This window comes from Sinocyclocheilus grahami, unplaced genomic scaffold, assembly GCF_001515645.1.
Source record: "Sinocyclocheilus grahami isolate Dianchi unplaced genomic scaffold, SAMN03320097.WGS_v1.1 scaffold56.1, whole genome shotgun sequence".
In the NCBI taxonomy this organism is placed as follows: domain Eukaryota; kingdom Metazoa; phylum Chordata; class Actinopteri; order Cypriniformes; family Cyprinidae; genus Sinocyclocheilus; species Sinocyclocheilus grahami.
In genome coordinates this window covers 2,086,177-2,110,085 of record NW_015505235.1, presented here as the reverse complement: position 1 = coordinate 2,110,085, position 23,909 = coordinate 2,086,177, and the positions used below count along the sequence as shown (strand labels likewise).

The 23,909-nt window shown below is 35.8% G+C and overlaps 1 protein-coding gene and 1 long non-coding RNA gene across 5 annotated transcripts; both read left to right on the top strand.

Moving 5' to 3' along the window:
• Positions 1 to 5,879: 5,879 nt before the first annotated feature.
• Positions 5,880 to 17,274, top strand: tmem63a (transmembrane protein 63A). 4 transcript variants are annotated; one of them, XM_016270340.1, is made up of 23 exons: positions 5,880 to 5,896; positions 10,367 to 10,528; positions 10,622 to 10,701; positions 10,986 to 11,061; positions 11,138 to 11,175; positions 11,354 to 11,496; positions 12,049 to 12,100; positions 12,187 to 12,295; positions 12,368 to 12,438; positions 12,908 to 12,988; positions 13,411 to 13,540; positions 13,620 to 13,753; positions 14,012 to 14,194; positions 14,297 to 14,450; positions 14,528 to 14,634; positions 14,714 to 14,800; positions 15,518 to 15,577; positions 15,692 to 15,854; positions 16,114 to 16,219; positions 16,299 to 16,466; positions 16,569 to 16,684; positions 16,988 to 17,041; positions 17,131 to 17,274. In XM_016270340.1, exons 2-23 carry the CDS (start codon positions 10,367 to 10,369, stop codon positions 17,266 to 17,268), a joined length of 2,412 nt encoding a protein of 803 aa, XP_016125826.1. In that variant the 5' UTR covers positions 5,880 to 5,896; the 3' UTR covers positions 17,269 to 17,274. The 4 variants fall into 4 exon arrangements, with proteins under 4 accessions (XP_016125826.1, XP_016125822.1, XP_016125823.1 ...); XM_016270336.1 differs by lacking the exon at positions 5,880 to 5,896 and adding an exon at positions 5,961 to 5,976; XM_016270337.1 differs by lacking the exon at positions 5,880 to 5,896 and adding an exon at positions 7,927 to 8,023.
• Positions 17,275 to 22,513: 5,239 nt separating this feature from the next.
• LOC107584002 (uncharacterized) lies at positions 22,514 to 22,800 on the top strand. Its single transcript, XR_001609096.1, has 2 exons — positions 22,514 to 22,545; positions 22,740 to 22,800. It is a non-coding gene; the product is annotated as an uncharacterized lncRNA (long non-coding RNA).
• Positions 22,801 to 23,909: the final 1,109 nt, after the last annotated feature.

Genomic DNA, 23,909 nt, shown 5'->3' with positions numbered 1-23,909 from the left:
GTTTGCTGAATACAGACAGGCAGATGCACTTTATCCAGGCCTCTGTGGAAAGAGTTGCAGATTAGGTCAGTCACAGTGGGATTTCGGGTGATTTCTGTGCACGCAGAGAAGTAATTATACTACTGGAGAGATATCAGACCACCTGCAAGTGTTTAATACACTTGGATGGCCCTTACACGACACACAGACCCTGATATTATCAAGCGGCATTAGACAGGACAGACGTCCATTATAAATCCATGCTTTTTAAAATATAAATATACAAAACAGCCCAAATTACGGTTCACACAAACTAGAAAATTCAGTAGTGTAGAATGAAATAACAAACGTAAGGAATTTAAACCCAATTCCATTGGCTCCAGTATGATAATGAGATGGTAATGATATGATAATTGTATGGTAATCTGGAAAGGTTATTCACAAGGGGAGGGGAGGTTTCTGATGGAGCAACTGTCAAAATGTCACGGGTTATAAACATTAAAAACATTGACTGAAATACACATCGAAGGATAATGCTGAATGAGACGGCTCCTATAACTCATAGTTTCAAACTTAAATAATGCAAGTAATAAACTGTGAATACATTGAGTTTTGGTCAAAACAGCCCAATTGCTGGGTTTGTCCCTATTTTACCCAGCACTGGGTTGTATTTAACCCAGCATTTTTTAGAGTGTAACCAGCATATGCTGTTTTTTTTCAACAGGATAATAATAATAAGAATGATTAAATAGCAAAAATACCAAATATACATGACATAAGAAGACTTCCAGCAATATTATCTACCGAGATATTATAAACAACGAGCGCTTCTCATACTTTTATATGATGGGGGCTGAAAAAAACAAATGCAGCGCCGCCCTCTAGTGGTGAGTAATAGTAATAGCGTCATTTCCACAACAACCAATGATCCCCAAATCATAGAAATCAATTCGTTGCGCTTTTTCCTTATTACTTTAAACCATTGTTCTCCTTGTAAAGTTTTGCAAAAGTTCTAAAAAGAGGAAATTGATTAGGGAGCATGTATTATTTGTTTATTTATACATGTACATATTATGTTATGTATACGTTCCCCCATTCCAGAGTGTCCCAATTTACTTTAATAAATTAGCAAAATGCAATAAATACATTTACTATTTAAGCAACTGGCAGATGCTTTTATACAAAATGATTTTTAAGGTATACATTGACCTTGACTTTCCTAATGGTACAATAGGTCTACATACAGTAACATTTATTAAATCACTTGTGTTTCTCTTAAATGCAGTGCACTCAGATCATAGCAGCGCATAATGATTACAACGATTATTCAACTTTTATGCAACACTAATGTGCCTCTTTATAGTTGTGTAAAATATTTCCTTTGTTAAATAGGTAAGAGAAAACTCTCAGAACTGATCCGTTTAGATATCCTGACTGACCTGTTCTAACATTAAATATGCACTCGGAATAAAACTAAATAGATTGCTTAAATGAAATGCAAATAGCAATGTTTTGTGTCTTTGGTTGGAGTGACTCAGCAGCTCAACACTGACGGACAATTGCTGTGATTACAGTTTGAGGTCACGGAGTCATTATGTGGATGAGTTACATTAGTTTTTTTTTTTTTTAAACATCAAATCAATTTAGTTTAAAAAAAGTTAATACTGTACAGGTAGGCACCCAACAACGTATAGGCCTACAATAGATTATTGCATGCATAACAGACTATTTTAGCAACAGCTTCAAGCTCAGCCCAGTCGGCAGAGAGGACAGGTGAGGAGAGAGAGAGAGTTGAGGACTGTGGGAGAAGAGGTAGAGAAGGTGAACAGAAAAATAGAGAAGTCTGAGACACACTGACAAAATGAAGATGCATAACAGTAAGATTGGGTTCTGTGCTAGAAGATGACCACCAGGCTCAAGCAATCACCAAAATTTTGAGGCACCACAACAGGACCTGTATTGGCATAATAACCACAGACGGAGATAACGGGCGCTACGTTGCAGACCGACTTGAGGCGCCTGCCAGTTCTAAACAAATATTTGTGTCGTACTGTGTTGTGCTGCCTGATTTTCTCAACGATGAAAGCTTAGATTGCAAACTTAATGAAGCTATCAAACAAATCGAGAGCGCCTCAAAAGTTCAAGTCATTGTGTCGTAGGACAAACCTCACCACGTCGTGTTTGTTCGAGAAACTCTCTCCCAACGCATCTGGACGTTTCCAGTGATCGTTGGGCTACATCAGTCAAAGTGCTAAACAACCAGCCCCTGAATGAAGTGGGGAAAATTCTTGGAAGGTATTTAGATAATCTACTAGATCTAAACCCTGATTCACATCCAAACAACACCATGCTGCAGCACTTCCTCAGAGGAGGGTTAAGCAAAAGCAGAACCACCAAAGAAATAAGAGAAACCCTGAAGAAAGCTATATACCCTGGTTCAGTGTTTAGCAGGGCTGGCTGTGAGGTCCATCGCTAACGCTGTTAAAGACATCTGTTCTCGAAAAACCTGCTGTGGAGGCTTTGATATCCAACGCTCTTGAGGTAAGCAAGTCATTTGCTGTTATTCTATGTTAAACCAAATAATAAATATTCAACAGCTGAAGTATATTGTCATCTTTTCCAGCTAAATGTGCTTTTGCAAGAACCATGTTTAGTATGGATAATGAGATATATTCATTCAGCAAGTTTGGAGATTTAGAGACCGGCTATGATATCAACATTTGGGAAGCGGAACATGGAAATAACACAGAAAGTATCAAAAATGTGACGACTTTGGCATGTTACATGATCAAGAATAACCGGATGTTTTTCCTGAATGACAAACACAGAAATGGGGTTGAAAATATCGCTGTGAGTGTCTGACACCACATACTGCAAAGAAAGTGTGAAATCTGGTTTAGTAAAGGGGTAGTTCACCCAAAAAGAAACTTTCTGTCATTATTTACTCACCTGTATGTTGTTCCAAACATCCTTTCTTATGCGGAGCACAAAAGGAGATATTTCGAAGAATATTTTTGTCCATATAATGAAAAGTCCAAAACAGTATCAAGTTTCTAATTGATTTTCGTTACATTGAATTAAAAAAAAAAAAAGAAGAAAGGAAGTCATACAGGTTTGGAATGACATGAGGGTGAGTAAATGATGACAATTTTTATTTTTGGGTGAATTATCCCTTTAGGACCAATAGATTTTGCAAATATGTTGTTTAATCTGAAATATTATATAAATAAAATATATATTTAAATTTATAATATATAAATATATATTACATTTATATAAACACACAATATAAACCAGGCAATTGCTATTTCTTATTTCTATGTAGGAATAGATTACCCAAAAATTCTGTTAGCATTTACTGACCCTCATATCATTCCAAACATGTTTATTTATTTATTTTGTGGAACACGAAAGAAGATATTTGGATGAGTGTGGTAACCAAACACTTTCGGTTCCCATTGATTTACATTGTGTGGCCAAAAAATACAGTAGAAGTCGAAGGAGAACTGAAAGTGTTTGGTTTTGAATGACATGAGGGTGAGTAAATTATGATATTTGGTTTCCTTTTAGAGTAAACTCAATCATTAAGATTCAGCAGCAGTATAATGGAAGGGTATTTAACAGATGTAACTTTTCATTCCTCTCCAGATACAGATGAATGTCAAAAATGTCCAAAGAACCCCCACTGCAATCAAATAAAAAAGGAACCGCTGAGCAGTAAAACATTGTGCAAACCCTGTGCATCTCCTGCATCCTTGTCAGGTTCTGCTGGCCTTCCAGACTGAATCCGCTGTCAAACGGGTCATGAGAAAACTCCTCCTGCTCTACTGGATCATTGGTGTTTGTGTGATTATCCAAAGCATCATCTGCGGTCTGTGGTTGTGGTTGGAACCACCCAAAGTTTTTGAGAGCTCAGCGATCAGGTCCTTCATCGGCCTTCTGGCTCTAGTGTGCTTTGGATTCGTCTTCCTAGGACGGAAGCTTCCCAAGTGCTATGAAGAAAAGTGCATCAGCATCAGCATGATGATCTGTATTATCAGTTGGGTTGTGTTCGAACCCATCTATGTGAACATGGTTGATGTGGTCAGGTACAAATCTGACGTTCAGATGGTGGTGATGCTCTTCTCCGCATATGAAATTCTCATCTGCCACTTCATGCCTAAATACATAATTACAATAATTACAAATTACATAATCCTATTTAAAAGTGAGCACAACACCAGAGAGGAATTCAAAAGAAGCGTTCGGGAGTTCACCAGATGTTCCATAGAAGTTCACGAGTGGATCGGCGAAGAGCTGGACTCGACCGGCCAGACAGCGCATTTACTATTGACTCTGCAATCGAGAACTTATTAAACGGGTCACTCTCAAATTCCTACCCAACAGGCACTCTTTCCTCATTTCACCTGTCCATCGAAAATCTGCCCCATGAGGTCAGTGTGTCTGCAGATTCCTTATACGGATCCTCAGTGACCTCTGGATCTCCAGTGGAGATGAATGAGGAAAAGCAGCAAAAACAGACTGTAAGCGGCTCCAAAAAGCTCATCATACGGATTAAGAGCAACCATCCAGAGTTCAGGAGAACCTCAAGTATCCCGAATTTAAGCAATAAAAAATGTTTTTACATCAACCCCACATTTATGAGTTATCAATAATATTGATTGTTTTTAATTATGCTAAATTCTCTTGTCAGTGAAATCCCGTTTAACAAAAAAAGCAGTTGTATAATGTTTGTGGTTGACATGCTTTCCATGAATGTCTTTAATGTTCTTGTTATCAGAATGTAAATCATATATTTATATGTATATGTATTGATATTATTTAGCACTGTGTCCAACTCAGGGAAAACAATCAAGCTTTTAATGAACAAACAAGTTTTGATGTGAATCTATAATGAAAACAATATATAAAATAATCAATTAATGACTTAATAATGAATAAATTATATAATTAAATAAAATAATACAATTAAAATGTAAAATAAATGTATATTATTTATAATTATTATATATTATTTTAATTATTGAAAGTTTTACTATAATATTCATGTAACTAAATGAAACCTTATGCTAACTATAAATAATATGCAACCACTTTTTTTTTTTTTTTTTTTTACAAAAATAAATAAATGAAAAAAAAAAACTTTTGGAAAAGATATTTATTTATGCATTTTATTTTGTTTGGAATTTAATTTTTATTGCTCTTTTTTATATTTTAGGCAAAAATCACAAAATTCTGTTTAAGCAATCGTAAACACACACACACACACACACAAAGGTTAAAAAAAACAAGTGAATGCAGAAACGTTCATGGAAGAGTTGTAAACACTGCACAAAACTGGCCAACGGTTACCGCTCTATTACAATTCGACCATTGTTTAAATACAAGTTTCTCTAGAATAATCTCCAGTCTGAGTAGTAATTGTAACGCTCACAGCACAGACAGAAGTAGGATTAATGCTCCACGCTCTATTTCGTGTATTTACAGTAGCCTAACCATGCGCAACATCTAAACGAGGCTGTGTGCGCTCGCCGGCTCGTGTGCTTGACTGTTCATTTGCCACTCATGCCAGTATGTTGACTACGCTGATTAGAGGCAGTATTCCTCAGCTGTCAGGCTGACTGAAAACAATCAAAGCCTCCATACCCCCAATCACCGCAGCTCTCTCCCCGAGCGCCGCGCCGCAATCAGCCGCTGATTAGGGAACCTGTCGCCCTTCTCCAGCCGCGGCGGGGGTTAATTCGTGAGTCAGATGGAGACGCGGAGGGCCACGGAGAGGCCAATGAGAACGTGAGCGGGATGATATTGCACGGATATAGCCGCCCTGTCAATCACATGGGATTCACTGTAAAGGCTCAGACTCTCTTCATCTCGCTCTCCTCCCCCTCAGGGTTGGGGTAATCTATTTAAGCCAAATGTGAGGATGCACCAATTAAATAAGACGCTTTTTGGACATTTTTGCCTATTTTCGACACATGAAAGCAATCTAATAACATGGTTGGATAAATAATACATTTACTTTGCATTGCACATAGCTTATTGCATGTTGTTTCGCACCAATTCATTGTTTATTGCCACCTTTATGCACTGAAAATAATTGACTGTAATTGCTAAATTTGAATAAATAATTACACAGATAGGCTACGTTGAATTAGAGTAGACTGAAATAGTGTTTTCCTGTAAACCTATTCTAATATTTTTTTTACAACTAAATGGATAAAGAAATAAAAATGTACAGGGTAATTTTTAACTCAGAATCTTCATAAAGTTTACTTGGAAAAAGTATTTATCTTTATAGCTATGGGCAGCTGAGGGCGAACCAACTCCAGGGTAAGGCTAAAAGCAGCCAAATGTATTAAACACCATAAACCCGTCTTTTTAGGCAAGAACCAGACATGGGTGTCATGTAGGTTAAAAAAATGTTTAATGAAACTGAATTTGTATTTAACGTGATTACAATTTAATAAAAACGTTAGAAATGGATAATTTTACAACGTTTCCTTTCTACGGTTATTCAAAGTGACTATCATATTGATCTATCGCCAGTTTAAGCACTCTCAAAAAACAAAACTGTTATAATCACTGAAGCTGTATAGACTGTTAAATGAATCTCTTTCTTACATTGTAGGACATCTGCGCTTTGTTGTTTATGATGAGAGAATTCGCGAGAGTCCGGGATTCAGTCAGCAAAGGGCGCGCACTCAACAAAACTGATGAGTTTGAGCGATGACTCATCTGAACGCCTCTGATTGGCCATCGCATTCCTAAGCTCAACAGAATTGTGTGTGATTGGTTAAAATGCGCAACGCTGTAAAAACGCCTAAAATGAAATACGGTGCAACATGAGCAGATCTTAATTTAACGCCGCAATCGACACTGTCTATTCATATTCACTTTTTAAGCAACAGACGTAATAGATTTAATTTGTTTATGCAGGGGCATTTTTGTCCAATTTAGTGGCATTTTTGCCTTAAGTCCCCGTGGGCCTTCCCCAGCCTTACACACACTCCATCTACGGATATGGGCCTATATTACAGCGTACTTTGATATTCGTCCATTTCTTTAAACATAAGATATCTATTTATATATAATAAACGCTTTTATGTACGTAGGCAGGCATCAATTAATGTTATTGAATAATACATTGAGAATTGTATTTTTGTATTTTGCATAGCTTTATATGTTTTGTTTTGTTGTTTGTTCATTTATTTATTTATTTTCTTGGGTTTTCTCCTTGGTTATGTCATTGTTTTGGTATTATTATTATCATGATAATATTGTACGGTCATGTGAACGTTGATCACCTGGAGGTAGGCCTATAAAGATTGGCACATCAGTGATGTTCATTTGTCTGATGAAGAGCCTGCGTGCTCGAAACGTCACATACACTATGCGAGTTTTTATAAAATAAGTTTTTTGATACTTTTGGAGCTTTAGTGTTGCCGACTTTATACATTTAAAAAAAAATCCGCTTGTTTCTCAGTCGAGCACCCAGTTGAGATCGACGTGCGTGCTTTTGCCTGTTCTTTATGGGCCTATATTAGCCTACTTTTTAAAACATTTTGTAATTCCACTCTATTTTGTCTCAAAGTCATGGTTGTTTGAAAAATTGACTGAAAGAACAACATATTAGAGAATGCAATGGCCGGTATACAGCCTAGTCATTATGCTTGAGAAAGGAAAACATACTTTTTGTTTGTTTGTTTGTTTGTTTGTTTTTTATTTTATTTAAAAGGGACAATACACATTAATTAACATAAGTTTTATAGCTACATTATTTATGTTTGATTTTATTTTTTAATAATTTATTCTTATTATTTTCTGTATTCCCGAAGTCATTTTGGGCCTTTATATATATATATATATATATATGTTATATACAATGATAATTAATTTAAAAAAGGTGTGTGTATTGGTACATTGGGCGGAGATCGGTGTATCTGCGCATGTGCGGATGTGAGTCAGTGTAAAGTTGAGTTAGTTTACTCTCAGCGGACAGCTCGACCGGTTCTGCACAGTCCAGAAGCAGAAAAATTCCACCGAGGTATGCTTTTGTTTCATAACATGTTTTATTTGTAAATCTCGAGAAAGCGCCACTCAGTGTCTCGGTTTATAACGAAATAGGCGTTATACAGAATCGTCACGACGTCGCTGGCAGCGTGTCGGTGTATGTGTCAGTTTAGTGTTAGTTTAGCTGTGTTTACATACTCTCATGGGTCTAACGACATTTAGTTTAGCTGCTAGTTAACCGTTTAGCTACCCGATTGTGGCTTTATTCTCAACCACCGACAGTTGTGGCAGTTCTGGTCCAGCTGTCAGTTTGGCAATAATACGTTTCCACATAAAGAAGAAGTTGTTTTCAGTCATGCAAAATATTGCTTAAACTGGGATAGAGTATGATGTAAGTCATCTAATGCATTATGACAAGATCATGAATCTGAAGTAGAAAGAGAAAATGTTTTTTCGACCATCCTTACAATATGTGAAATTACTGAGATGTTTCTAAATAAAAGCTGTGCTGAAATATGTTCTGCGCTCACATATATGTGATTTCACAGTCTGTTCAGACACATTGCAAACCCAGAATTTCTCACTGGTGAGTGTCTTGAGTGTTTTTCTTTTGACACATTCTGTGGGAGTTCATAGGGCAGAAACAGTCTACAAAACATGATATTTTTACTTAATAATTTTATCGTATGTTTCAGTCCAAGTATCTAAACCTTCTTAAATCAGCATTCATTTAACTGAGAAACACAATTTCTTAAGATATGTCAGTCTTATTTTCTGATAAACGTATCATAATTAAGTGAGTTTATGATTAAAACGAGAAAATATCTGTCATTGGGGTGAGAAAAAAACAATTAAAAGGGAATGCAGGATTATTTTTCTTACCCCACTGACAGATATTTTTCTTTTTTAAAAAGCATAAACTCACTTAATTTGGGTATTTTTTTCTTCTCAAGTAAATGCGTTTTTTTATTTTTTGATATTTTGTAATGCATCAAAAGACAAAGTAAGAAAGATGTCATGAGTCACCTGACCAAAAAAAAAACTAATCCTCTGAAAGCAATAGAGGATCTATGGGAGACCCCACCCAAAGCAAAGGGAATGCAGGATTATTTTTCTTACCCCACTGACAGATATTTTTCTTTTTTAAAAAGCATAAACTCACTTAATTTGGGTATTTTTTTTCTTCTCAAGTAAATGCGTTTTTTATTCTTTGATATTTTGTAATGCATCAAAAGACAAAGTAAGAAAGATGTCATGAGTCACCTGACCAAAAAAACAAACAAATCCTCTGAAAGCAATAGAGGATCTATGGGAGACCCCACCCAAAGGCATAGTCAGTGGGAGGAGTGGGAAAGATTATGACTTCATGAGCTAGTGGCTATATTTTGAGCCTTACTTTAATAACACATTCTTATAGCATTTAGTACCATGGATTATATCGAATGTAAGCATAATGTTCAAACATTTAACATCAATACAGTCACCAGTAATCTATCATCTAGGATCTTAAGTAATAAAGCATTTTAAGGCACTATCATGTTCATAAATATCCCCAAAAATTTTTTGTGTGCTGATGCAACATATTCATGTGATTTATGCTATTGTGTAATTGTGTTTTGTTTGCAATAAAGTTATAAACGACTCCCTCTAGAGTTTGAACTGAAGTGCATGTGACATTTCACATCCTTGCACTGATATGCCATTCACAACGCTGAAGATTCATGCTTTGAATCAAATATGGCTAACACTAGCTAATCTTAAACATATTTTCAATACCAACCTGTAACGTTGTCACACTAGGCCTATAAAGTATTCTTCTAAATGTTTCTAGAAGCTTTTAATAATACAAATTGATGCATATATTTCTGTTTCATCTTTTACTTTTATCTTTTATCATCCTTCATCTTTTTTTTTCATTGGTAATGAGTGCTTTGAACAACTTCTGTATCTGTTTTAGATAGCTGTATTTACTTAATTTTTATGTAATTTGATTTTCTTGTGTTTTTATTGTTTTATTATATTTTAATATGAATATATTTATTATTATTTTAATTTAATTGATTGTTATTATTTTATTTGTTTTCATTATTTTGTTTTATTTATTTTTTATTATTTAATCATTTTATTTGATGTGATGTGATGTGATGTGAATGTAATGTGTGTAGGCAGGCATGTGCAGGATCATGTTCTTCTCCTGAAAGGCCGTCATTGTAAATAAGAAAATAATTCTTAATTGATTTCCATGGATAAATAAAGATGAACAAACAAACAAAAACTATAGTCATCTGGGATGCTGATGACATATGTGTCACCGAAGCAGATCTTTTCAGGAGCAGCAAAAGTCAAATTGTGCAGTTTGTATCTGTTTGTCCTCCAGATGGCCTCCGCGTGGTGGGAGCGCCTCTCCGTGTCGGTGAATAATGGCACAGCCCATGTGGACAACAGCAGCTGTTTCAGTGCCACACAGAGCACCGTGCTGAAGGGGGTGAATTTTGGAGGAGTGCCCATTGTTCTGCTGATCGACTTCTTGCTCTTCGTGGTAAGTTCAGCAGTTAGTTGGGATCCGATTGGCTTGAACTGCTCGAGTTGCGTGATCTGATTGGTTGGTACGGTGCTGTGTATCTTCCTGCAGGTGCTGCTAATAGTCTTCACTCTGATCAGAAGGAAACTGTGGGATCATGGGAGACTCGCTCTTGTCGCAGAGACTGAAAGGTATGTGAGATGAAAACTGTAGTAGTCACTATGGAAACATACAGTGTTATAATTTATTGTAAATTGTCTTTAGTGAGACAAAAAATTGCAGCTTTAAACTAGCCAAATTGTTATTTAAAAATATAAAATGTATATTTTATATTTATTTTTATAATATTTATTTATAATTATTTTATTTGTGTAATATTTGTATATTTTTATCATATTTTGAATTAGGAAAAAATCATTTTAAATAGAGAAGATGAAAACGGTGAGATGAAGAGCACTGTCTTTTGTTGCTGCAGGTTCAGACATGCTACTAAACGGCGTTACAGTAGAATGACGTCATCCATGTCCGTTGAGGAGCCCGAATATGAGAAGGTGAGTTCTGACCTCATCGTCATCCTCATTAGGACATCATTCATGACATCATCAACATCTTCCTCATTTCCTGTAGGGTTGCTGCTCCTGGATCAACTTTATCGTCAATATGGAGTAAGTGCTGTTTTGGTGCTACATATTCATTTTACATGTTTACAACTCGACAGCTTTTACCTGTTAATATTGTTACTTTTTTCTGAGCTCAAATAGGGAAGTTTGCATGGGAAAGTCCTAATATGAACTAAGATGTGAAACTGATGTGTGTGTGGTTTGTGTGTGTGTGTGTGTGCAGTGAGACTTCGGTCCAGGAGAAATGTGGGGTGGATGCAGTACATTATCTGTCATTTCAGAAGCACCTGGTCATCCTGCTCTTGATCATCTGTGTGTTGTCCGTCACCATCATTCTACCGGTCAATCTATCTGGCGACCTGCTGGGTATCTAACACACACACATACACACACATGCACACTGGAAAATTCAATGCGGTCTCAAGAATCCTTCATACAGTAGCTTGGTTATAAACTAGTGAGCTGCCTCACTGTTTACTGTTTCTCTAAAACAGAGACTTGACTAATACCAGAGACACTGACATAGAAAAATGAATAAAATGTGGCGAGCCTTTTTGAAATGAAAATGAGACTTATAAATAAGAGACTTCTTTAAAAACATTAAAAATCTTACTGATCACAAATTTTTGAATGGAAGTGTATATATAATACAGCATAATTGTTTGAATATTTATTGAATATATACTTATTAATTTCTAATAATATAATATGATGTAGTATAATATAATTAATGTATAATATTTTGTTGATGTGACTTTGATATGAAGACATTCATATATTTTTTAAACATGATTTGATTGGTGATACTGTTGTTGTCCGATTTTCCTGATGATTTGAAATATGAAATGTAATCATGACAGAGTTTTGGAGATTTTGATCTCTGATGGGGAAAAAGTCTGACTCATTTCTGTGTTCCAGGCAATGATCCCTACAGTTTCGGGAGAACCACCATAGGGAATCTTAAGAAGGGGTAAGTACAGTAAGTATCTATGCACAAATGTCTGAATGTATCAGTGTGTGTCCATTTGAACTGTATTTTATATGATGTATTTGCAGTGATGCGCTGCTTTGGCTGCACACAGTATTTGCAGTTCTGTATCTCATGATCACGGTGGCCCTGCTGAGACGACACACCTCTAAAATGAAGGGAACCAAGAGAGAGATAGTAAGCCGTCCTGCCGTTTCTTTCTCTCTCTCTCACACATACATGATCTGACCCTAGTTTATTTTTCCATAGGCCAGAAACACCCTGTTTGTGAGGTCTGTACCCACTGCAGCCAGTAATGAGGGCATAAAAACTCACTTCATGTAAGTGGGAATGATTTTCCAAGATTTCATTCTGTTCACTTTATTTTTAGCCGTATATCCAGACAGCTTTTCCTTCCCATCCCCATGTTATTTGTTCCATTCAGCATGCAGGGCATGATCTCAGCTTACAGTGTGTGGGTGGGACAGTGGGATCGCAAAGACTTATTGGGCAGCATATATTTACGTGTCATTCACAGGAATTGATTAACATTACAGATAAAGATGATACTTAAATAATAGCCATTATGCTTAATTTGGATAATTATGAGGTGTAATTTTGGTCCCAAATGGAACTGAAATCTGTTTTAATTCCAGGACTACTTGTTTTTATGAGCAAAGGAAGATAGATGGGAGATGTGTTCAGAAACAAATTACTTTTGCATTTCTGCCTTTCTGCCTCTAATACAGAAATTATGACATATTTTACTTTAAAGGTTTTAGTGTGTCTTGGCTGTATATTTGTTTGCAGGGAGGCGTACCCTACCTGTCAAGTGACTGATGTTAACTTGTGTTATGATGTTGCCAAACTGATTGACCTAAACAGAAACAGGTAAGAAAGCCAATTTGATCCGATATTATTCGAAGTTGTCCATAGATCTTATAGACATACTCTCACAGACCTATATGATCCAGTATTATTGAAATACTATTACAGTCTTTATTAATCATTTAGATTAGTTTTTAAAAGAGTTTTAATAATTCTATTTTGTGTTTTGTCATTTGTATTATTAAAATTTGTATTATAATTTTTTTTTTTTAAATATGTTTAGTATTTATTACTTTTTAAGATTTTTCTTGGTTATTTTAGGACAGCGCATCAAGTTAAACTAAATATTAGAAGAAAAAAAATGTAAATATTTTATTTCAGTTAATTATAATTTTTTTTTTTCAAGTAACATTTTTAATTAAAAAAAGTTAAAAAAATTAAAAAAATGTGTCATATGTTATTTTTATTGTAATATTTTGTAACAGAAAACGGGCAGAAAAAAACCTGCAACATTACAATAAGATACTCCAGCGCCAGGGACGTCGTGAGGTCATCAACCCGCGCCCATGCAGCCACCTGTGCTGCTGCTGCTGCTGCTGTAAGGGCTGTGAAGAGGTAAGTACTACCACCGTTAGCAATGGCCTTTGACTTTTCAAGCTTTGGGCGTCTAAATAACGTGTGTGTTTATTTGTAGGTTGATGCCATAGAGTTCTACAGCTCACAGGAGGCTGCTCTGCGTGAGGAAGAAGATAAACTGAAGCAGAGTGAAGAACTGCATCCTCTGGGCATGGCATTTGTCTCTCTGCAAAATGAGTACATGGCCACTTAGTAAGTGATTCACGCTCAGACTCAACTGCCTATGTATAAAAATTATGCAGAATTATACTGCCTTATAAGCCACATTGTTTTTACTAGAATCTAAGGTGAAATCTGTTGTGATAAGTCAAAGAAAAACTTGTTTCTTAGTCTGGATTTTTTTAGGTTTAGAAGTTAGTTAAAAATGTATTTCCTTATGGAGAAAATGAAAGGAATTATTAATTCTGGAACCTGACCATTGCACTCGGTGTCGTTTGTCTTTCCTCACAGTATTCTGAAAGATTTCAATGCTCTGGAGTGTGGAGGCGGGGCAAGGGGTGTGGCTGGAGAAGAAATGGGCGGGGGAATCAGGTGTGGGTGTGGCCGGGAGCCTCAGCCGTCCTCTAAGAGCGCAGAACTTAGGGTGAACGAATGGAAAGTGAATTACGCTCCTCACCCATATAATATCTACTGGTATGTACCATTATACCTTGTTGGAATGGAATCTGTTATATTTAGAGTTTATAGAGAAGATTATAACAATATTCACAATATTAACCTCTCCATCTTTTTCAGGGAGAATTTGTCAATACGTGGGTGGCGTTGGTGGCTACGCTTTTTGCTGCTAAATGTAGCACTCTTTGTCCTCCTCTTCTTCCTCACAACGCCCTCCATCATCATCACCACCATGGACAAATTTAATGTCACCAAGCCCATTCACTATCTGAACGTATGTGACTGAACATGTGTAATGATGTGAGCACATGAAGTGCAGTGGTGTGAAGACAGTGTGTTGTGTGTTTGCAGAGTGCTGTTATCAGTCAGTTCTTCCCCACTATTCTGCTGTGGACCTTCTCGGCCCTGTTGCCCACCATAGTGTATTACTCTACACTGGGAGAGGCCCACTGGACCAGGTAGACCATCAAACTCAAATACACGCACTCACACACAAACAAGCTCATTAATAATACTCCTCTATCTGTGCGTGTGAAGGTCCAGCGAAAATATGAGCATGATGTACAAGCTCTACATCTTCCTGATCTTCATGGTGTTGATTTTGCCCTCACTGGGCCTCACCAGGTATGAGCTGATGATGATGATGATTATTGTTATTATTATTAGATGCAATGTTTTTATTTCGCAGTAAAATATTACAATAGTAGCATTTATTATTTTTGTTTCAATGTTTTTATTATTATTATTGTTATTATTAGATACAAATTTTTGTTTTACAGTCAAATATTACATTAGTAGTATGTTGTATTTTTAATTTTGTTTTAATGTTGTTATTATAATTAATATATACTTTTTTTTATTTCACAATAAAATATTACAATAGTAGTATTTATTATTTTGTTTGAATATGTTATTATTATTATTGTTGTTGTTATTACTACTACCACTATTATTATATAGAGATATAATCATAACATTTTTGGCCAAAATATGCAGCCCTACAAACAATCACAGAAAACCTGGAGATTTGAAAAAAAATTACATTTTAAATTGCATTCACAATTTTTTAAAAATTAATTAATTAATTAATTTATTTGCATGTTTGTTTATTTTTCATAATTGATAAAAAAAATAAATCACAATTTTCCCCCCCCAAATTGTGCTGCCATATTGTGGGTTACGTTAACGTTGTTAACATTGTTAACTTGGTCCTAGGAAACCCACCCACCTGTGATAATTTAAAACCATTAATTAATGTATTTTTGATTAGAGCACAGTGGGTCTAAAATGTTCCCAAAGTGAGCATATATACAGATACAGATGTGCTCTCTTTCCTCTCAGTCTAGACGTGTTTTTCCGCTGGTTGTTTGATAAGCAGTCTGAGGGGAAGCTGAGGTTTGAGTGAGTATCTTGTGTATTTATCCTGGTGATTTATTTGCTCAAATCAGAATAATTTTGTGACATGCACCTAAATATATCAGTGACTCTCCATCTTCTTTTCTCTGTGTGTTTCAGGTGTGTGTTTTTACCTGATCAGGGGGCGTTCTTTGTAAATTACGTGATCGCGGCGGCTCTGGTAGGCTCTGGCATGGAGCTGCTGCGGTTGCCAGGGTTATTGCTCTACATTGTTCGTCTGGCACTCGCACATTCGGCTGCTGAGAGGAAATATGTTAAACAGGTCCGTCTGTGGCATTTGATCTTTCAAAAAGGATTTGGAATTTTTGCTTCAGAACTTGTTACGTTTTAACCAACATGGCATAAAAAAGATTTTAATTTATTTATTATGCTTTCATTTTAATTAAGCATTGACATTTCTATCATGCTATATAGACATCAGGTTGAAAATATGTCTGATTTGAATAGAATTTACTAAAATGTGTTACTGATACACTCTTACAAGTAATCTCTTGTCTCTGGTTCTTTGTTTCTCTGTGTAGAATCAGGCGTATGAGTTTCAGTACGGAGCGATGTACGGATGGACTCTGTGCGTGTTCACAGTCATCATGGCATACAGCATCACCTGTCCTGTCATCGTTCCCTTTGGTCTGATTTCTTTCCTCAAGGCCTTACACACAGTATTAGTGTATGTAGCATCACATTAACACACAGGCCGTGTGTGCAGGTTTGCTGTACCTGCTGCTGAAACACCTGGTGGACAAACACAACCTGTACTTCGCTTACCTGCCCGCCCGCCTCGATCGGCAAGTTCACCTGGGAGCTGTCAATCAAGCGCTGGCTGCACCAATCATATGCCTGATGTGGCTTTATTTCTTCTCTGTGCTCAGAACAGGTAACGTCCACTAACTGGCTAATTAAATCAGTGTTTCTCAGACAGTTGTATTCATATATGTGAGTCACATAGTGGAGATATGTTGATTTTGTGTCTCCACAGGCTTCAAGGCTGCTACGTCAATGTTCACTTTAGTGGTTCTCTGTGTGACCATCTTTATCTGTTTAAGTTACACCTGCTTCGGACACTTCAAATACCTCAGTCCACACAACTACAAGGTAAGCTGCTTTGTTCTGTGTCAAAGTTGTATCAAAATGTACAGTGCATTGTTGTAATTTAACCATAATTTAATGGTTATAGTTTAACCACCCCATAACCTTAAACTAATGCATTCACACACACACACACACACACATTTCTCCTCTGCTCAGCTTGTCCCCTAATCTTGCTTTCTTATAAACCTGGCATTGTATATTTCAAATATTGTTGGCTCTGTGAAATATTGCTTTTGGTCCTCTATTTTAAGTAACTTTGGATAAAAGCGTCTGCTAAATGCATAACTGTAATTGTCTATAATTCAGGTTAAGGAGGAAGATGAAGACGCAGATAGAGGTTCACAGAGCTCATCTGCATCGGCAAGTTATCATTTTTATATTACATACATTTTTTTTAAAATCCTGATAGACTTTGAGATTACCAAAATCTCTCTCTCTCTCCTTTTTAGGTGTATCTTCCCAAAGTTTTGAACCCAGATGCATCATCTGAATCTGATGAATGGAGCATTCACCATTCATACGGCACCACAGACACAAGTCCGCCCTTCCTCAGCACTGAGGAAGACTGTCCAGACTCGGATATCTAACAACAATAATCAGTCAACATCGACCAATCACAACTGCCGTTTCACCTCTGGAGGAAATGGTTCTTGCTGTATTGAGGTTGGAGGTCAGTGTGAAGATGTACTTTTAAAAACGGGATCTCTTGGAGAGAAAAAAAATTCACGCTTTCTAGCTTTTAATTTTTTTTTATACACTGAGAGACTTGAGGAACATTTAATCATGAACTGCAATATAACAAACCTAAAGGAGCTTTTCAGGATCAATTCTTCTCGCCAAAGACTTTAAACACTTTTCTAAATTGCCATTCAAACACGCTGTCCAAACATTTCTACAAAACCAGCTTCGCCAATGAGCACTTGCCAAGGAGTACAAATATAACTTGAGTATATCAAAACACTTGAACTGACACTTGTGCCTGGATGGAAACAACTTAACACACTTTATACCTGTAATTTGTATGAGTGTGTGATTGAGAAAGTGAGCTTCTGTATTGTTTGTCATTCCAAATTTTCTGTTTTAAAGCAACGTTTTATACAAATATGATAATATATTGATGTTGCCAGATATATTAATCTCATAGCTCAGTGGCCTTTCATTACCATATTTGTATAGTTGTGTGAGAGAATGAATCATCACTAGGTGGCACTGTTCCTCTCTGATCGTTCTGGTTCTTCCCAGAGCAGTACAGACTGAAGCAGAGAGATGTTTCGGTTTCAATACAAGTTCAACTTAATATTTTGGCATAGTGTCAATTATTAGAGAAAATCATGTAGAAGAAAAATATGCAAAGATTGTATTTACAGTAAGGCTCTTACAATGAAGTAAACAGGGCAAAGCATAAACCTTATAGATTAAATTTTTTTTTGAGTTAACATAAGACTAGCGTGATAAAATCACTTGCTTGACCATGTCTGCATAAAGTTCAACTTCAATGTCATGATCACGCCAGTAAGAAAGGAGTGTTTACATGGAGCAAATTCTAATTATATTGGAAACTATTAGAAAAGTGTTCCCACTTTAAAAAAGGTCAAACTTCACAGAGCAAATAAGAAAAAGGCCTTTACGAAATAATTAATGTAGGTGTTTTATCAAGTGCAAGCATCATATTTGTTTCTTTAGCTGTAATGCAGGGGGAAGATATTGTGGATATGAAGGGAACGCTTGACAGCTGTGTGTGTTTGTGTTTTTGTTCTGAATATTCATTAGGCTATATGAGCGGAGCAGAAACTGAATTTTAGTGTCTGATCATTTAAACGGCTCAACCTCCAAACATTGAGACTCATATTCTTAAGCCTCAAATTTTCCTGGAAATGGATGAATGAACGTCCCCCACACACACATTTGATACATTTCTTTTTTTTTGGTATGTGTGTATTTTAGTAGGATGGATCTCATACTTTATACACAATACTGTGTAGAGGTCACGTGTTCGGTGTAAACCATATGCGTCATATAAAAGAAGATTACATGTATTTTTTACAGCTTCATTTTCTTTCAGTGAGAGCCAGAAATAACAGCATTTACAGTGTTTGACACCACAATAAACCCTCAGAAGGCTTTACGGTCCTAATGACACAAACGTCCCAAATGCAACTTGAGACAAAAGATGCATATGAGTCAAATAAAGCATTTCGGTATTTCTTTAAATGGGCTGAAATCCCAGATCAGGTTTCACTGAATGGTGTTTGCTGGGGGTCTCAGGGTGGCAAAACTCCCAAACCAATGAAGCGTTCTGGTTATAATGTGTTTCAAGTGTTGGCAGCTGTAGCGAATCCAGAAAAACCTTATTGTACCTCTTGAAACAGCTGTTGGAGGATGGGATGTAAAAACAACAATTAGGATAGTAAATAAATGGTTTCTCATATTAGTTTTGCTTGTTAAGGCAACCGTTAACACTGTTATTTCTCATGCTTCTGCATATGGATTTAAATGAATTCCTATCACTAAATCACTAAATATAAACTTTAGGATGTAACTCGTTCTTTGCTGTTTGAGAATGATACCTTAAAGGAATGGTTCAGCAAAAAAAAATTATATTTGCTGAAAATGTACTCATCCAAGATGTAGATGAGTTTGTTTGTTCATCAGAACAGATTTGGAGAAATGTAGCAATACATCACTTTCTCACCAATGGATACTCTGCAGTGAATGGGTGCCATCAGAATGAGAGTCCAAACAGCTGATAAAAACATTACAATAATCCACACCAGTCCAGTCCATCAATTAATGTCTTGTGAAGTAAAAAGCTGTACATTTTTAATGAACTAATCCTTCATTAAGACATTTTTAACTTCAAACCTTTGCTTCTGGCCAAAATATGAGTCCTCTATCCTTAATATTGCTTTCTCGAGTGAAAAAGTCTGAATCAGGAGAGAAATCTGCACAGATCAAACACTTTTTATAAGCAAAAACAGTCCAAAACAGTTCTAAACAGCTATGTTGGTGGATTTTGATGTGAGAGAACAACAGTGAATGGACTTTTTCTCAGATGGAAGGGTTATAATGAATTATGGACTTATGGCTAGAAGTGACAGTTTAAAGTTAAAATGCCTTGATGGATTTGTTTCTTACAAACACGCATCTTTTTGCTTCACAAGATATTAATTGATGGACTGGAGTGGTGTGGATTGCTTGTGGGTTATTGTGATGTTTTAATCAGCTGTTTGGACTCTCATTCTGACGGCACCCATTCACTGCAGAGGATCCACTGGCGAGCAAGCTTACAAATACTCTGGAATTATCATGACATTTGCACAGGGAAAAACCAACAATAAACACAAAAAAACTAGTTTTTTAAAGAAAGTGCAATTTTTCAATCGTGTGTACTGGTTTCTGGACATGATGTGAATTCTGTCATGTAACTCACATCACATGATTGACACACACACACACACACACACACACACACACACTGAATGGCTCGTCTCCAGCTGCGTTTGGTCTTTTAAACTACAGGAACCAATTATTGTTGTACTTGTATATGGTGCCTCTAAATACTCCAAAGATAATTCATCCCTCCATTAACACAGACGAAGATGTTTCCTCCTCTCCTCCCTTCTTCTCTTCTCTTTTCAGATGGTCTGCGCTCTTTTCTGAAGCCGTGTGCCTCTGACCTGGTGACCCAGAGTACGTATGACTGATCTCTGTGCCAGCCAACCACAAAGCCCGACAGCATTGATTTCCCCTGCTGATCCCTCCCTTTTGTCTGCTGGGATTATTCCCATGGCAACACCGGTGGTCTGTAAGGTACCATTCTCAGAGCTGAGAGTAATATACCCTCGCCAAGCCCTGGGGGTAAACTTATTCCACTTCACCCAGACACAACTTTTAAGGGAAAACTAATAGCAAAGTTTTGTTTCCTTGCCAGACGTCTCTTAAGGTTAGCAGAGTTTACTCAGGGAAGAAATTGAGACAGAGAGAAATGAGTAAAGAAACTGAAGATTTAGAGGGAGAATTCCCAGATTGGGACTTTCGCTCTGTTATCTGATCGTCAACAGAATCTAACAGAGCAGGAAATCTGCCTCTGAAACGGCAGTCTGTAACTACAACTCTCTTTAGCTTAGAGGGAAATTCTGTCATCGTTTACTCAGCCTCGTGTCGTTCCGTGTGACTTTCTTTCTTGTGTGGAAGAAACTGAATGAGGAAATTGTGAGGAACATACTTAAATTGAAATTTTTATTGGAGCTCGAATCATATTTGTGGTTAATTATACTGAAATATGTCAAGTATGGTATCAGAAGACATGCAATGCACATGTAATTCATGTAAGTACTGTTATGCATCTTGTGGAGCTTAACAACCTCATTGGCTTTCACTGTACTAAAAATAGTGATCTAAATATTCTGCAAAACATCTAGTTTTGTTCCACAGATGGAAGAAATTCATGTTGGAGTAATATGAAGGAGAGTAAATGATAACAGAATTTTCATTTTTGACAGAACCATCCTTTTAAAGTAATTTTTCCACTGTAAAAAAACTTAAAGAGTAAGGAAGTATCCATATAAAAACAGAAAAGGTACTCATCATTTTCTGCCACAATATTTTCTGTTAAGTTTTCGGACGTGTAGCAATTTGTAATTTAAAATACGGTGAAAACACCTGTGGAAAATCTATATGGATCAAAATGGAATTTTTTTTTAAAGTGTAATTTGAAAAATTTCTAAAATGATGTACACAATAAATTAATGAGAAAAGATGTATATGTGAGCAGAGTATTTCTGCTATAGCAATGTTAAATAGAAAACATTTGATTTTGTCAGAATCATTTTTGTTAACTGAAATAAAATAAAACTAAATAAAATAAAAAATATTAGATGAAAAGAATGAACTTTAATTTAAAAAGCATAAACAAAAATGAGAAATTATGCCTTGGCAACTAACTGAATAATAATTCTAATAATAATATTTACTCAAACTAAAAAACTAATAAAAATGACAAAAGCACATAACAAAATAACAAAATATTTAATTAAAATGAAAACTGAATATAGAAATAAATTTTATTGCAGAACTATAATTAAATTACAGAAAAAATAAGAATAATCACTTTACTTTTTTTCATGGGAAAAGTAATTAAATTATCATTATTAATTAAAAATGCATTACACCCAACACTGTATATGTCTAAGTTGGGTCAAGCAGTGAAAACCTAAACATAAGTTAGTGCGCCTATAAGGCCTTATGTTTTTTCTCAACAAGTCATGTTGAGTTCTACCAGCTGAGACGAGCATGAGACAAATCTGTCCAAAGATGTGAAATACAGATATCTTCACTTCCTTCCCGCCCTCTTCCTCTCCTCCTCATCCTCCCCTTCCTGTCTGAAGTCTTCCCCCTCTGGTGGTGCTCTTTCAGAGGCTTTGAGAGTTCTAGCCAGAGGTGTGTGTGATGTTGTGGCCACTAATCTCCTGTGAATGAGGCCGTCCATCTGTGTGTGTGATGATCGTGTGTGCTGCTTACTCAACAGAGTCTTTGTGGCTAACCTCTCCTCGACAGCGCTGAAGCACCGTCCCACAGTAATGCAGACACATGAGCCTGCTAGCGCTCACACAGGGACCTGTTTTAAGAGCGCTGGAGTGCTAAGCACTTGACACCTGTAACGGATGCTGCTTGTTAATTTTTGACCATGCAGGAAAAAGCTTATGCTGTAGAGCAGACATGCGCTCTTAAAAATAAAGGTTACATAGGGGTTTTCAGAACCCAAGACCTTTTTTCTTAGTATGAAGAACATTAAAAAAAAAATCTAATTAACCTTTTTTTTTCACTATAAAGAACCTTTTGTGCAATGGAAAGGTTTCATGGAGGTTATTCATTGAATCATCAATGCCAATAAGGAACCTTTATTTATTATTATAAACAAAAACAAAAAAAGAAAAGAAAGTTCACTAAATATAAAAAACCCACCATGCATGACACTTACAATTTCATCCCAAAATTATAGGAAAATAAAATATTATATATATATATATATATATAGCTTTTGTGCAGTTTCATGGAGGTTATTCATTGAATCATCAATGCCAATAAGGAACCTTTATTTATTATTATAAACAAAAAAACAAAAAGAAAAGAAAGTTCACTAAATATAAAAAACCCACCATGCATGACACTTACAATTTCATCCCAAAATTATAGGAAAATAAAATATTATATATATATATATATATATATATATATATATATATATATATATATATTTTTTTTTAGAGAAAATTAAACCTTTAAAACCTTTAATGTTTATTGCATTGTGGCATTGCTTTCATGACAATTAACAATTTGTATTTATTCTCATTACTGTAATAAGAGTTATTATAGTTAACTGACATGGAAATTAAAATTAAAACCATTAAAAAGTTACTTGAAATAAATAATTCATTCATTCATTTACCATAATACAAATTTGGGGGTGAAATGTTCTTAACTGTCAAAATAATTATGTCACAATGCAAATAATTATAGATAGATAGCTAGATAGATAGATAATATAAAAATATAACTTCTTGTTTATTTTCCTTTGGGATGAATTATGAGTTTTCTAATGCCTGTGCAAAGCTGACCTCTTTCCTCTCTACTTCTGTTTGTCATCATCTTAAACAAACTGTCACACACAGCCTCTGTCTTCACATATAAACACACTAATGTGTTCTCAACAGGCAGCTGACTTCTGCTGTCAGCCGCGGATGCTGTTAACAGCACTAGTTCACACACATAGTGTGTGAAGCTGCTGGTATCACGCAGAGGGCATTAGGCCATAAACATACATCCTGCCAGCTGTGTCACATGCTTCCTGTTTGTCTCTCTCAGTAGATGAGGAGCCTCCTGTGAGCGACTGTCATCTGTGCAGACATCTAACTAAATTAAATCCCTTATTATCATTATGACCAAAAAAATGCTAAATTAAAAAAATTTAAATATGTAATAAAATATTCATTTAAATTAATATATACAGGTGCATCTCAATAAATTAGAATGTCGTGGAAAAGTTCATTTATTTCAGTAATTCAACTCAAATTGTGAAACTCGTGTATTAAATAAATTCAATACACACAGACTGAAGTAGTTTAAGTCTTTGGTTCTTTTAATTGTGATGATTTTGGTTCACATTTAACAAAAACCCACCAATTCACTATCTCAACAAATTAGAATACTTCATAAGACCAATAAAAAA

Bases quoted from the DNA above. Each gene is read 5' to 3' on its own strand.
- tmem63a (XM_016270336.1), top strand. The intron at 14,635-14,713 runs GTAGACCATCAA...GTGCGTGTGAAG, and splicing joins GGAGAGGCCCACTGGACCAG to GTCCAGCGAAAATATGAGCA. The intron at 16,685-16,987 runs GTAAGCTGCTTT...TCTATAATTCAG, and splicing joins TCAGTCCACACAACTACAAG to GTTAAGGAGGAAGATGAAGA.